The sequence below is a fragment of the Calidris pugnax genome, unplaced genomic scaffold (assembly GCF_001431845.1).
Source record: "Calidris pugnax isolate Ruff unplaced genomic scaffold, ASM143184v1 scaffold197, whole genome shotgun sequence".
NCBI lineage: Eukaryota > Metazoa > Chordata > Aves > Charadriiformes > Scolopacidae > Calidris > Calidris pugnax.
The window spans coordinates 2,291,984-2,308,400 of NW_015090936.1; the positions used below are offsets into that span (position 1 = coordinate 2,291,984).

At 35.3% G+C, this 16,417-nt stretch overlaps 1 protein-coding gene across 1 annotated transcript in view; it reads left to right on the top strand.

Annotated features, from left to right (window-relative positions):
- DNER (delta/notch like EGF repeat containing) overlaps positions 1-16,417 on the top strand; it is a 122,919-nt gene that overhangs the window by 85,582 nt on the left and 20,920 nt on the right. The window contains exon 8 of the mRNA XM_014951814.1: positions 7,694-7,918. Coding sequence (XP_014807300.1) covers positions 7,694-7,918 — 225 coding nt within the window. The remainder of the gene's footprint in view (positions 1-7,693; positions 7,919-16,417) is intronic.

Consider the following 16,417-nt stretch of genomic DNA (forward strand, 5'->3'; position numbering starts at 1 on the left):
TTTCTGTTTTCTCCTTAAAGAGACAATGTGCTCTTTTGACCCTTCCAGAGGAAAGAAAAAAGATTACTTAGCAACTTTAAGAACTGTCTCCCTACTCAGAGACTCTGTTGATAGGCAAATGTGCTTTTTGGAACTTTCTGTGCAGAGTTACCAGTTCTAGTCTCCCAGTATCATTTCTGTGTTGCCAAGAGCAGCCATGTTACAGAGCAAAATAAAGAAAAGAAAAAAGATCTGTTACTCTAATTGCTAATTTATATGTCTAATGTGCTCACATGGCATGAATGTTTTCAAAAAGCACTGGGACAACACAATTGTACTGAAATACATTTACAACTCTTGTTAGAATCAGTTTTTGTTCATTGACCTATATTGTTTCCAATGTAGAAAAAGCCTTTGGAGGGGATAGAAAGTTTCAGGAATCACTGTGTTGACTGTCCAGGGCTATTTCACCTAGAAATGATAGAGTTGTATGTACCATGTCTGATTCTCAGTCCCTTGGACATGACAAAATCATTCTTAGGTTTGCAGAAACAAATAACATCTTGTGTGTGTGGTTGCTTTTCATGAGTGAGCCTGTGATAAGTGAACAGCATCCCAAAGGTTTTCCCTCACACCCTAATAATTACCGTTCTTTCAAAGAGTGACTGCTTCCCATGAAGTTACAGGGCTGTGCCTTGTACTCATGTCCTCACCACAAGGAGGGGAGAGCATTGATGCAGAAGTGATGCAGTCTGTCTGCAAGGGTCGGTGCTAGCGCTCTGGAGCAGCCTAATGGGTGTTTTAGGTAATAAGGTGTTGCATTTCTATCTTGTTCTGGAAGATCAACTAATGCGAATGAGCTCAGAAATTCAGATATTTTTGTGGAGGGAAAGAAAGGGTTCATTTAACAAAATATATTGTCTATAAAACAAAATATCTTGTCTAAATTTGCTAATGACTGCCTTTCCCATGATTCTTCTTTCTTCTTTTGAGGTGGTATCCTCTCATAGAGGCCAATTTTGAGAGCTTCTTTTTAGGTTTTGAAGAGATTTGGCTATTTTTGTAAATACAACAAAGGATAGTCAATTGAAAATTGCAGATGCAGTCACTTGCAGATTTGCTATTTTTAGCATGTCCTCAAATTTGCTGTTAAAAAACTCCTACAAAAAACCCATGATGGGCTTCTAATTTAAGTGAGGTCTCTTGCTCTGCTGCTATTCTCCCGCTGTGCTTAATAGTAATTGCTTGTTGAGAAGAGCTGCAGTGCTAATTCAGCACAGTGGGGGAAAGGTAGCCAGGAGCTTATGTATGTATACAAACTGAAATACTGGAGGTATAATGTGGTTAGCTGGGAAAAGATGGGAAGTATCACAAACGGAAAAGAGAAAGATGGCAGAATAAGGAATGAGATGGAAACAGTGAGGAATGATATTGAGACTGTGCATTTTTTTTAGAAATGAGATCTGTGGTTCATGAAGCAGCATGTGATAACTTACAGAGGGTGAGATCTGAGACACTGAAAAAGCAGCTTAGATCAGATATGAGCATTTTGTGATTATTCTTTAGACAATTTTGCTGTCTTAAGAGTCCTTTTATAAAGAAAATTTCTTCATGCTCGCAGATATCATTTTCCATAGATTTTAATGTCCAAAATATGTCAGAAAATAAACTGCTATCACGAAGTTGTTGAATTAACTTGTATTAAGTAGAAAATTGGATTTTATACTTAAATTTATAATGAAGGAGCTTAAGCAATACTTAGGACTGAAGAATTTGTTCAAAATTTTGACTGCTATTGTGAAGAGGATGTTTGTGGTGTAAGTGCTTACTTACAATGGAGTAGGGATCTTTGTTCATCTTCTTTGAAATTTCATTATAATAATCATAGAATTAGCAACCGTTACCTTCAAATGATCATGCAAAGATATTTCTAGACATTCTAAAATCCTACACATAGTAAATATCTGTCAACCTGAACGTAGATACTTGAAATTTATATTCCATATATAGAATGATTCCATAAATATCCGTATCACTCTGTCCTCTGATTTTGTTTCACTTGGTAATGTATAACAGTACTGTATTGACAGTAATGTAAATTCATTTTATTTGAGATACTGCTCATCATTTTATAAATTCAGATACTTCATTTTCTCTAAATCACTGAGAAATTATGTACATTCAAAAAGCACCCTGAAGTGGAATTCAATATAGAGATAATATAAATAGCTAGTTGGAATAAGCAAATGTAATTAGAGTAAATTTTTTAAAGATGGAGAAACTACTTATCCTTGCTTACATAGCTATTAAATTCATTGAAATCTTAGTTAAAAGTTAAAAAAAAGAAGTGCACGGAGATAGTCTGGTTGTGTGATGCGGAAATACAAGTTTCACTAATCTTTTCCTTACACATGCAAATTGTATAAATGTTTGAAGACCCTTTGCTAATTTTTTTTTTAATAGTATCATAAGATACTATTAAAATGAATTGGTAGTGGTAAATAGTTTTGAACGAAATTAGATAATAAGGAGCAAAGTGCAGATCAGTTATTATAACAAAAAAATAAACTTCTGTTTCAAGATGTTTCTGAAATTCTCTTACATGCAATTTTAATGTCCTGATGACGTCTACAGATGAGCCCTATTCAGTGTTACAGGAAGATATTAATCTTTGATAAAAATAGCAAGCATTCAGCTGGCTAACAATATGAAACTGGCTTGGATTCTTGGGATTTTGCTATTTTGTCTATGCTGAGGTCACCTGCTCTGACAAAAGTGGCAGAAATCTTTTAATTCAGTAATAGACTTTTGAAACTAGTCCTCAGCAATAATGGATTCCATAGCCATCCTGTAGAAGGAGATGGAGAGAAAACAGTGTTATGATTAGAAGTTTAACATCTAGATTACTTGAAATTCACATTTCAGGACTGATTCTACTTTACTATTGACGATTTAACTAGGTGAGGTAACTACGGCTGGGCAACATGTTGAGCAAAAGTGTCCTGAAATACCCGCAGGGATTTCTGGAAATACTGGAAGGCAGCAAGTTTATGAATGCTCTTATTGTGGTTTCTGTAGTTAAAAAACTAAAGCTTGACAGCTATAGAAGATGCTAAGTTGTGATTCATAAGTGTTGGTTTGCAATAGCAGCTAGAAAATGCACATTGTCACCATGCATTTTAATTGGCTGGGAGAACAGAAGTTATTTGTCTAGATTAAGAATAGTTAGACTTTCAAGGTCTTCACTTTTTCTGGCCTTCATTGTTCATATAAAAGCCTATTTCTATGTTATATCTTGCAGATTAGATTCTAACTTTTTTTGGTTTATGTATAATAAACCTATTTATTATCTTGATTCCAGGAAACTAGGTCACACAGCTGTTGCATATGGAAGTTTTCCCAAGGTTACTGGTGATTAGTGAATGCAGAATTCTTCATATTGCCATAAGAGAGTTTAATTTACCTGAAGAACATTTTGTTGTTAATTAAAAATTTTTATGGCTGTTTAGATTCTGGTACTTTCTGCTAATCTAATGTTTTTACCTGGCATCTTCCCAAATTCCTCCTGTCTTTAATAGACTTCTCCTCAATGCTTTAACGGGTTTATCCTCTGTTCTTTATCTGTTAAGACTTAGCTAGGGTGAATTTTAATCAAAATCTCACAATTACATTTTAATGATTTCCTGTTTTCTTATGATGAGTATCTTTTTTTCCTCTTTACAGAATTCCAGTGAAAATCTATCAGATGTCTTTTGTTTCCTCATAAAACATTTTTATGGGGAAAATAATAAATTTCCCATATTTCTTTTAGCATTTATCCCTGTATTTCAAATCTAAAGGTTTTTTAATCTCTAGCCCTTGCAATTCACAGGCTTAATTTTTCACATTTGTGTAATTCTTGGAATTAGGTCTAAGATAACATTGAGGTAAGTTGGTTGTTCCACAGACTGTATAAAAAGCAGTTGTACAGTATCTTCAGAAAACGTTTAAAACTTCCTGGATTTGCACGTGGCTATTTTGCTTTCAATAGCCAAGTAATTAAAATCCCACCATGATGAGAAATCTGGCTTTTATCCAGAGCTTTTCTACCTCTGAAAACATTTTCTGATCTAGTCTCTATCATTGCTCTGGGGGAGTGTAGCAATATATAAAGAATATCATCTAACTTAATACTTTTATTCTTCTTGACAGCTAGCCAAATGGTCTAATTCATGTAAGGACTAATATTGCATTGTGTTTTTTAATAATATAAATATTTTCTAATATTGCCTTTGCCCTTTACTTTCTGCCTTATCCCTCTGCTAAATTCTGCATTCAAAGCTTTCAAATCGCCAGTAGTCTTTACATTTTAGTCATGTCCTTGTTGCACCAAAAATGACCTAGATGCTGGGTTGGGTTTGTGTTAGCTGGCTGAAAAACTGTTCAGGGGATACTTATCTGTGGATAAGTAATCCTGATTTTTGTTTTATTTTCTCCAGCATTTGATTCTGTTTTTAATGGATACACCTCTGAATTTGATTTTTAAATTTATTAAGTGCATTATTTATTTTCAAAAATTTTATTGATGTGGATGTAAATGTACATTCAGAAGTGCCAAAATAATAGGCCTTCAATTCAGATGTGCAGCTACTGCTGCTCTGAGTATTTTCAGATATTTAACTCATATGTAAAACTTAAACTTCCAGAGTCAACTAAACACATTTCACAGTGCAGTCAAAGATAGCACAAGGGCAACATGTTTTAGTGTATTTTAAACCTGCATATGTTCTTGAAGTGGTTTGTCACTTGAAACATTAGCCATCTGCCAGTAAGCTTCTCTTTGTAGGGAAGATTATTGCAAAGGTTGTAGTGAAGTAGCATTAGTGTCATCGTGTGACCTCAGATCTCCTTGATCCTTTTAAATCCCGTTGCAGAGTTAGTGTAGAGATTTCACCAGACTCATTGGCTGATCTCCTCCTGGTAATAGTTAAAAGTCATTGCAGATTCTTTTAAATCTGTGCAGGATTTTATGATAACCGTACAGGCTTTTTTAATTTGTCAGCAAACTGTTGCTGGAATTAAATTCTTGATTTTAGCGTTTCCACTCTTTTCAGTTTCTAATGGTTATGCATCTTTCATCTACAGGGGGGAACTCTCATATAGGATCAGTACACTATCTGTTTTTAAGCTCTCCTTCTTCAGCACTGGTGTGCAGGTTGTCCTGATAAAGCCCAACAAGCAATCTCAGCTATACGATAGCAAAATGGAAAGGGCAGAAAGCTCTTGCTTTTGTTTTGCCTGTGCCCTACCAGACCTTTTTTTCCTGGTCTATTGCTGAGTTAGTTATGACTAAACTGTTAAAAGTTCAATCTGTAGGGTTTGAACATATGAGGGGAAATGTGGCCTCTGAAGTCATTTGTCCAGGGCCTAATATTTTGAGGATGCTCCTAAAATCCTGCTGCCAACAGTGCTCAAGAATATCCTAGATTTTTCTGCAACTCATGGGGCAGCTGGGGCCTTTCCATCTTTTTCTTAATTACAGTAATCTAAGCTTTGTTAATTCTCTGAGTAGATCCCTGTAGTACTCTTCGTGTGGGTTGCTCATCTTTGTCTAATATCCTTTTCCCTCTCTTTCTGATACAGTTTACTGAGATTTTGTGGATTTCTAAAAGATGGAAATGTCTCCTTGAGGAAGCCCTCAGGATATTTAAAATTAATTGCCAGTCTCTATTTTTTGGGGGTGGGGGATAGGGAGGTGGAGAGGGAGCTGGAAATTTTAACATCTTTAGGCTGATTATCTCTGCCCTCACTTGCTCTTCAGGTCTTGGAGCTCAGTCAAGTTGACAGACAATGCTCAGTTCCCAGACCTTTCTGGCCCAGGTTTTCAATAAATCTAACTATTAAGAACAAACTATAGAAACTAAGCCTTTCAGTAAATATTTGGGGTTTTTTTTTGTTATGCTTTAAAATTTAAATTGATCTATTTCTTAAATGCTAGGTTTCAGAAATGTCAACTCCTGACTTCCTACCCATGATTACATTGCTAGAACTACAGTTAAACAAAGTTAGTTTAACTCACTGGAATGTGAATCATGAATAATTAGAAAAGAAAGAAAATCAAAATACCCTCAAAGTAATATATTTGTCAAAATTAACTGAAAACTATTTCCTGATGAATTGTACCTTGCTTGAAATGTGGAATGGCATTGTTTAGAAAAAAAATATTTACTGAGTCAATAAAAGATAATGAGATGCTGTAGAGCGCGTATTGAATGTGGTATTTGATCTCACTTTTGGTATTCATCATAAGCTTTATACGATATAGGAGTTCAGTTCTAATACATCAATTGCTTTTAATCCAGCAGCAAGATTTTATAGATACAAAAACTATAGAAGTTAAGCCCAAAAATCTGCTTCATTCCATCAGGGAAGAGATTTCAATATTGAGTGTTAATCTAAAGTGTCACCTGTCATAGTTTTCATGCTTGGAGTTGTTGGCAGGCTGCTATATTACAGAGACATCTCCTCCATCTTGATCCTTTCGCTCACCATCGGGCACATTTTGTGTTTTGTATTTTGTGGTTTGGTTTGATTTGGTTTTTTGGATTTGTTTTTCTGTCTTTCTGAATAAATATTTTTCAAATCCTAGGATAATTTTTCATGCATTTACTTATTTTCTTTGTAATAATTATTTCTGAAATGTTGCTACAATCTCCTGGGCAGCAGTGGCAATGCAGTGGTCTGATCTTTGTCTTTTAGACTGGTACAACTGCAGTGGTTTACGTTTTCTGTTAGAACAGATTGGTAAAGCTGGCTTGATGGGTCTTGAGTGGAGTTGGCCTGATTAGCTTCCAATTTCTCATTCCCAGTGATTAGTATATTGTAATTTTAAGAACTGGTCTACAATATAAAATATTCCAGGGAGCCTGAAAAGTGGTGATCTGTAGGAATGGACCAGGCACTCATTAAAAAATACCAGACTTGAATGGAAAGGACAGTTTGTTCTTCTATTTGGAGGGGTACTAGAATTGGAGTATTCTTTTCCGACTTGCTTTTGGATACAATAACCGTGCTTCACATTGCTATATATGTGATGTATGTCTATATGATAAAAACTATAGTTAGTATACTGCAATTCGTTCAGCTGTTATTATTTTCTACATCTGATCAAAACAACTCCCTTGCAAGGATACCCGTTTCTTTATGTCTAATCGTTACATGATTTTGCTTCAGTAAACCATTATGTCTCCTCCTAATAAGAAGTATGTTCTTGTAAAAGGAAATATTTTAAATTATTGAAGCTCAAGTAAACTCATGCGTTGCTGTTTTAGAGGTTATTTGTTATTCTTAACAAACGCATTAGGAAAAATGAAAAAAAGATCAGTTTTGGCTTTTCATTTTTTTCCAGGCTAGTCTGCTCCTGATCTTTAGGAAATGTCTTCTGTTTTTCTAGCCGGATACACTTTGTAAAGTGGATAAGCACTGTCACATTCAATATTTTTGCACTTCACTGCCTTAGTCATATGATAGTATGATTCTACCTGAAACATCTTGTATCATACCTTGTTAATGGGAACAATTAGACTTTAGAATATATATATAATTTTCATAGAATTTTCATAGAATAAAAAAATGGAGTATAGATATGTCAGTGGCTTACTTTTAACTTGTTTTAGTTATTAAAATTTTGTGCATACCAGAATGTTTACTCATCAAAACCATTTCTTTCTTTTAGGGTTTTTAGGAACCTCTTGTGAAGACAAAATAGACCCTTGTGCGTCATCTCCCTGCCAGAACAATGGAACCTGTTATGCAGATAGACTTGCCTTCTCCTGCAGTTGTAGTCCTGGATTTACAGGACCTACATGTGCTCAGCTGATCGACTTCTGCGCTCTGAATCCTTGTGCACATGGCATTTGTCGCAGTGTTGGAACCAGCTACAAATGCCTCTGTATCCCTGGTTTGTACCAGTTACATGTTTTGTAAATCTTCTAATATTTTTTACATGTAGAGTCCAATATATAGTTTAAAATTACATCCTTTTTTCTTTTCAGTATATAAAACACATTGAGCAGATGTTCTATCTGTTTAGAAAAATGACAGGAATCTACACATTACATTTGGAAAATCAAAAATTGCAGAGTGAGCACTGAAAAACCCACTGAGATCCTTACGGCTTGGTTGTTGTCTACAGTTTTATTATAAAACTGTAGTCTGCAGAATAAATCTTTTTTAAGGTGAGGTATTAGTGTCACTGAAATTACAAAATTTGGTAGCGAAAATGGAAAATGTGACATTGATCATTTGGGAAAGAATGGAAACAAACAAGGTAGCTGAAAAAGGGTAGAGAAGGAAAAAAAAAATTGGTTACCCCAAAGGACTTAGTTCTGCCATCCATGTTGACAAAATTATCTCTTTTCAGATGTTCCAGTGATAGTGCTTAGGTGAGCATAGCTATTAGACTCAGCTGGCCACTGATAATAGAACCTAATAGTGCATGGTGTCTGGGTTGTATTTTGCTTAGCTCTAGATTTTTTGCATCAATGTACCAATGTAACAGAGTATTGGAGTGCTTATAGCTCCCTTTATACATTTTAGCAATGGTAATTAATAGGTGAAGTAATAGTGAGAATGAATGATACCATATGCTGCACATCCACTACTGCTTAAGCACTTACAAAGTGAAAACCAATAATCTTTGTTTTTATTTGAATAATTTTAGCACTTTTGTTTTTTAAAGTCTGTTCCTATAAAGCTATAAACTTGAAAACTGCAGAGTTAAGGGGAAAATAAATCCCTAGTGTACAAGGGATAAGCCAAGGAGTGTTATTGAATAGTAGTAGCTCTACATATACATAATGCTGTGACATGCATGTTTTCCGACGTTCCTTTCAGAGGAATACCTTCTCTCTGCTGTTTGCCTTCCCTGTGGGAAACCAGTTGCAATTCTCCTGCTATTTTTCCTTCCTTCTCAGTTAGAGGTATCCTATCAATTGCAAATGTTTTACCTGAAGTAGGCAAGCACTCCTATAGGTGGTGAGTTTGAACATCAGTACATGCCACAGCCAGATGTTTCCTTTTTAGCCTGTACATAGAAAGAAGTCGCCTTCATTCTCTTCCAAAAAGAAGTTTCTCCTTTTCTTCCCAAGAAAGAAGCCCATGATCTATTCCCAGAACACTTCATATTAGGACAGTGAGGCTTAGGACAAAAAGAAAGTAAAGTAATGGGTTAATTTGACTTCCATGTATTATTGGCATTTGAGGAGGAAAGGTGTCACTGCTCCTTAAGGCTTTAGAGCAAGGTGAAATGTAGAGAACTCTCCTATTTTTCTTGAAGAGTGGGCTTTTATCTAAGATTCTGTAGCCCATAAAACTGGTATTTCATCTGAAGAGAGATCCCTGAAGACACAAGAATTACCAACTAATGTCTTTGTCTTGCATGGGTTATTGAGTGCACACTTCAAAGTGTTGCTTTCAGTGACTGATGCGTGGGAACTTCAAGGAAATTCCAGATGTTGAGAGTAAAGTTTGGAACTGTTGAAAGCATTTATCACTTTGTAGGAATAATGGATTGCTTTTTGAAAACAAGCCATCACTCATTAAATCAATAAATGTGGGAAGAGCAGGTTTTAGCGTTAGGAATACCTCAGCATAAGGCAGCATGTTGTGTAGCAAGATTCTCATGGATGTATGCTGTCCTGAGAGGGAGGCCACAACATGGTTGTGTTGTTTCACAGTTTTATTGAAATTTTCTTATTGCATCTTGGAGTGAAGATACTTTTAGTATAGGTTAGACAATGGGCTAGATAGTACTTAGTGCAGTTACAAAGTTTGTGCGTATATAATACAATTATCCTGATCCAGAGCATGAAATACCAGCGAGGTCTGTTTTGATGACATTTTATAAAGCCTCTTTCAAAAAGGCAATTTTTGGAACTCAATTCAGTGAGCAGTCCTGACTTTTCTAGACTGTCTAATTTTCTTACATTGATTCTGATAGGTCTGAATTTAACTGGTATAGAAAACACTAACCTTCTGTGATTTTGTGTTGAGTTGTTTCTCCACCAGAATGGATTAGTTTTATTTGTGCATATGGGGAGTTTGTAATGAAATCTACTAATGTGGCATTTTTAGAAGGTGTCAGAATTAATTACTTCTAATTAGAGACAAGGAAAGGACCATCAGAAGTTGTTTTTTTTTGGAGTGGTACTCACAAAAAACAAAAGCTAGTGGAAATTTATGCTTTGGATTCAACAGATTTATAATTAAATTACATGCCCCTTTATAAAGGAGGAAAATACAAAAGCAGATTGCAGGCAGTACCGTAGTAGTGTTATCTCAGAATTAATTTGTTGTCCAGCAGATGTGGATTTATAAGTACAAGATTGTAAGAATCTCATTTAAGAGCTTTACCCATTGAGACATATTAACTTGTGTATTAACAAAAAAACCCAAAATCTTTCCATTTTACTGGCAGTTTTTCAGGAAGTATCGTCAGTTCTTCTGCTTGCAACTTTTCAGAAACCAGAGGGTAGGTAGTTTTTTGTGGCAAGATAGGTCCAGATGTTTATGCAGCCTCAAATGCTTTCTGCTCAGATGTTTCCGTGAATGGTGTGAGCAGTTTTCATCTGCACAGAAGAATGGCATTATGTAATGTAGAAGAGTATTTCCTAACATGTAGTTTGTTTTATATATTTCAGGAGGTGAAGATGATAATTCTTTCATTACAAATTTTCAGTCTTCCTTTTTGAAGTGTTTAATTGCTTTGCTGTTCATTTGCATAATAGAGGAACCCTTAGAGAAAAGGATTGCGTATTGAGATGAAGAGCAACAGGCCCAATCATATTTAAATAGAGCTAGCATATCCTGTCTTACTGAGAGCACAAACTAGAATTCATATCAGTTGATAATTAGTTCCATGTCTGACAAAATATCTTTTTGATTGCAGGTAGTTGAAATTGCCAGGTGCTGTTTTCCTAAATTCATTTTTAGAACTGAGAATGTAATAGTTTAGTATTTACCCCTCCATTTTAGATACTCTTCTCCTCACCCAAAGCCCATCAGGGGTAAATGGCAGAGGGAGTGAACAGGAAAAAAATGTGTGAAGTTAAAAAAATATTTTGAAAGACAGGAAAAAAAGCATGAAGCACGTAGGAATGTGAGAGTACATTGGCAGCATCAACCTATTTTTTGATTGGCTAGCAAGTATTTGATTAACTTGTTCAGATTCATAACAAAAAACTGCTGCTTTTCTAGCTATTGAATGATACAAGTACTTAGAGTATGGTCAAGAAAACTCTCGACAGCAGATGGAGAAACTGCTGAGCGAAGGAGCTGCCTAATGATGGGCAACAAGGAAAGTGATCAAAATTTATCAATATGTTTTTAATCTTTAAGTGTTTTTTAATATATGACTGAAACCACAGTTGACTGAAAAATAAAACAGAGATTGATGAAGAGATTTTTTTTAAAGAACGCCAGTGTTGTGTATGCTCTGGGAAGTTCTGAAAAGAATTATCAGGATTCTGATTTGAATTGCAGAAATCAAAACACAAAAAGAGGTATTCTACCCTTCTATAAGCAATGGGACAAGACATCTAGCCAAGAGAAACCTGAATTTCCCAATTAGTGTAAAAAAATATTTCTTCTAAATACCAGAATATTTTTTAATCTTTTGATATCAGATAAAGATATAAAGATAAGAAAAAGATAAAAAAAATCTTTTAATATCAGAATATAAAAAAGGATCCCATATCCAAACTGGAGTATCAGGAGCTGGCCAGCGTGAGTGCCCTTTCCAGACTCATCCATGGCAGGAAAAAAGGCATTTCTTTTTCCAAGAAAACCAGGGAAATTTTAGTCTTCTTCAGCATGTTCCTTGCCTGTGGTTCAAACAAGAAAAAGCTAGGAAAATATTCTTGGACACACAAAAGCTATTTTTTCTGAAATTTGTCATCTAAACTTATTATAAATTCTTGGTTAGGTTTGTTAATTCTATGTCACACTGGATCTAAAGGTAGTCTCATACATCTGGAAAATTATTTTTATTGAAATAATACTTGTGCATTTAAAAGTTAGTCAGATGAGAAGCCAGAGAGGGTGCATCCAAGACCATATATGGTACTTCTTTAATTGAAATCTTTTCGTGTTTCTCCATGTGTGAAATTTAGTAGGAAGTATTTTAAAAACCAGCTTATTCTTTCCAAGGTAGTTTATAGACTGCTCTAAACTTCACTTTTAAAAAAGACAACTTTTTTTAGAAGGACTTCCCTCTATAAATGATATTACTTGTTTCATATGAACGTAGAAATAAAGACCAGATTGTGAGAGTTTGTCATTAATCTGTCAATAATTTAAAAACATGGATAACTCGTTTCAAAAGATCATTAAAGAACTACACCTAAGTGGTGCAGTTATTATGAATGTACCATTATGGTGAGGTTTTTTGTTGTTTGTTTGTTTTTTTTTTTTTTTTTTTTTTTTTTTTTTTTTTTTTTTTATTGTGCATTTAAAAGTTAGTCAGATGAGAAGCCAGAGAGGGTGCATCCAAGACCATATATGGTACTTCTTTAATTGAAATCTTTTCGTGTTTCTCCATGTGTGAAATTTAGTAGGAAGTATTTTAAAAACCAGCTTATTCTTTCCAAGGTAGTTTATAGACTGCTCTAAACTTCACTTTTAAAAAAGACAACTTTTTTTAGAAGGACTTCCCTCTATAAATGATATTACTTGTTTCATATGAACGTAGAAATAAAGACCAGATTGTGAGAGTTTGTCATTAATCTGTCAATAATTTAAAAACATGGATAACTCGTTTCAAAAGATCATTAAAGAACTACACCTAAGTGGTGCAGTTATTATGAATGTACCATTATGGTGAGGTTTTTTGTTGTTGTTGTTTTTTTTTCTTTTTTTTTTTTTTTTCCAATCTTAGTAGCAGTATTTGGACCAATGACCTACAGAGATTTTCCTCATGAGTTAAAGCCATAGCAGATAATGGGAGGCAACTTCTTTGTGGATCAGCATTTAGAAGGCATTGTAATAAACACTTTACCAGTGGTTTGAATGATTATTGGGTGTAAGGCAGATGAGCAATTAAACATGAGGAGTACTATTTTCCAATTCCTAAACCAAAAACCTAAAGTAGTGACTACAGAGCATGACCTAACACATTTTTGTATCTTCATCAAAAAGTAGTTCGATAGAGTGTATATTATGTCTCTGATATATTAAAAAGCTGGATTCTATTTACAATTTTGTCTGTAGTGACTTTGAGAGTCTCTGTTACAATTAATTTGTAAAGGTGAAAAATCAAATTTGTGTGCAGTTTAGTAACATTATCAAGTACTAACAATAAACATACTGAAATACATAAAGATATTACCATATGTTAGTAGGAAAGAAAGGATTTCTCCCACTTGACCCTGAGGCTTTCTGGCTTGCAGGCTCTCAGCATCGGTGTGCCAGCTCCCAGACTACTGACTTCTAGGGGTCTTTCAGCCACGTCCCTGAATTCATATACATTGTTTTTTATAGATATATTAATGGCAAGTTTCTAAATGACACTTTAGAACTCTCTTCTATATTGGTTCTATGGTGTATCTGAGACATACTGTTTTAAAAACTTTAGAAACTGCCAATTATTTTTTTCATTCAGTTCTAGGATGTCATGTTCTTTTTTTTTGAGGTAGGTATTTGACAGACCATATAATTTCTTATTACAGAAGCAAAGTGCTGCAGAGTTTTGCTTATATGTGTGACCTGAATGCCATCCTTCCTTTGCACACTGTTTCTACTAGCAGGCATAGTGTCACCTGGATTTTCATCTGTGTTACTTCTGCCTCAAAAATTTAACAAGAGAGGAATTTTAAACAGTTCCATTTAGCCCAGGGTCTGTGACAGTCTCTCCTTGCTTGGTAGGCAGTTTGGATTCCATGCTTTTTTGGCCAGCGTACAGATTTGAAGAACGATAAATTATACTTATTATACTTGCATATCTTCACAACTTGTGGAACACATACAACCAGGCATTTCCTACTAATTTTTGTGTGTTTTGTCTTTCATTGTGACCATTGCTATGGATAACCTACATCATCTAATACTTCACTAGAAAAGATAATTTGTGTAACTTAGTAAGGAGTCTAATACTCTTGCATGTTCCCATTTCCAGAATGGAGGGAAAAAATGTGTAAATTATTTCCAAGTTGAATATACTTCTTTTTCAAATGTCCACAGAGAGTGTTCAGTGGAATTCAAAAGTCTATGCAACAATACCTACTTCCTATTATGTGTGTGATTTTTCAATTGCACCTGAAACTTTACCTTTAATTCTTTAACTATATGCTTGTGTAATACTTGTCACATGGCTCATTACAGGTAACAAAGAAATACAGAGTGTTTGAACATCGGATTCATAGGTTGTGTTGTGTTTTCATGCTTACCTCATGTTAAAGAACTAACCTTGATAATAATTCTTGTCCTCATTTGTTAGAATTCTCATCTAGATCCTGGTTCCTGAAACTGGTGGGATACCATTGAGTCTGTTCATTGAATGTTTATTTAGTCCCTGAATCCCAAAGCAGTTTCTTTCTTCTCTTAAACCTTTTCCTCTCTTTCTGTGCCATTATTTTAATAGAGCTGCTGCTATCAATTTCAAATGCAAATATGTAATATATTCTTATTAATTTTCTCTGTCCTGAAGCGAAGAAATCTATGTAGAAGTTGAATAACTTAATATTGCAGCAAACTTTTGCCTTTGGCTTTCTTAGAGACATAGAGGTATGGAGTTTGAAACTGCAAAGCACATCGGCAAACATTAACACTTGCCCTCTACGTTATGAATATATATGATAGCACATATAGAACATGGGGGGGGAAAAAAAGAGGAGTGTCAGAAAAATTTTCACAGGGTATGAAGAGTGGTGTCAGCTTAAGAAGTGGTACTGTGGAGTATATTTCCTCTGCACTTGATTTTTTGAGCATTTTGCTCATGTAGTTATAGGAGAGTAGGTTTCTCTCAGTGCCTTTGCAAAGGCAATTGCAACATTTGCCTCTAGCAGTAGCAATTTTTCTCTTCTCTATCTTTTCCCTTTCCACATTTTGGAACTGGGGCAAGAAATGCAAGCTCTGGCAGAAGTGACTTTAGGTTAATTCCAGTTCCAGACTGTCTGTGAGCCCGTTATTGCCTCTGTTTCCTCATCTTGTTTCCACTGCTACATTAAGACAACCCTCCATGCAATCTGGCTGTGGCTGGTAAGCATGCCTTCCTACCATCCTGCCATCTGGAGCAGCTCTTCTCTTTCTTATTTAATTGCTATATAAGCTCAGACTTTAACTGAACACGTTTATTTCTTGACTATATAACATGCAGCTGTGTTAGTGAGCAGCCATATATGAACTGATCTGCTCCCTGCAAAACAGAGCTCTCTTGCATTGTATTGTATCCCATTATGCCTTCCCATAAAGATGGGATTTTTGTCCTGGTGTCTTGATTTGCTGAAGTGTTAAGTGTGGATAAAGCCAGGGAGTCACTGTTGAGGACCTAGTGGTAAGAAAAACCTCAACAGTTTTCCAAGTCATAGAGCATCTAGCAAATATCCTGGCCTCTTCAAGGCATCCTCCCTGTTGCTTAAGAAAGAGAAAGACAGACTTGGGAATCCAGGGGAGAGTGGCAATGGATCTGTCTGTAGCAGAAGGACAGTCATGTAGAGCGAGAAGAGGTAACATAGGGACATCTTTATTTTAGGATTTTTTTTAATTTCCCTATCCATTTCCCAGTCTCTGAAGAGAACACAGCAGAATGGAACCATCACTGGCAAGTTCTGCTCGAGTTCATGAAGGTGCTGTTATTGAAGGCATATCCAATTTCTAGTGACCTGGAAAAAAAAAGTTAATAATATTAGTTGCCCTTCTTGAAGCTGCAATGCCCAATGTGGGTTTTTTTTTTCCCTGCTCAGGACAGAGCAGCCAAAGACGTGTTGTTAATGTAGGTATTGTTTCTTTCTTTCTGGATACATCCACGGAAATGTTATGCCACAAATGTTACTAGAAAAGACAGGACGCAACTACACTAGTCTGTTGTTCTGAAGTTATCTACAAAAAATTCTCCTGTTTTCATCTAAATTCTTTGATGAAAATATAAATATTATTTATGTAGTTCTTTTTGAGGATGTATATATGAATTCAGTATAATAGATAGTTTATATAGCCATTTAACTTAAAAGTAGTAATACAATGAGAAATGCTTGTTAAGAGTGATATGGTGCAGCAGAAGGAAGCTGCTGGTACCAGGGTGAGGACGATGAGGGTGAAATCGTGTGTGGGCGAGATCTGCCCTCTCGTGGAGAGAGAAAATATCTTTCCCTCAGCGTGTGCAGCGTCTGACAGCGTGGGCGGTCTTAATCCTAAAGAGGTGATACGCTAGTTCCTATTGATTTTGGAAACCGGGCAACTGTTCAGT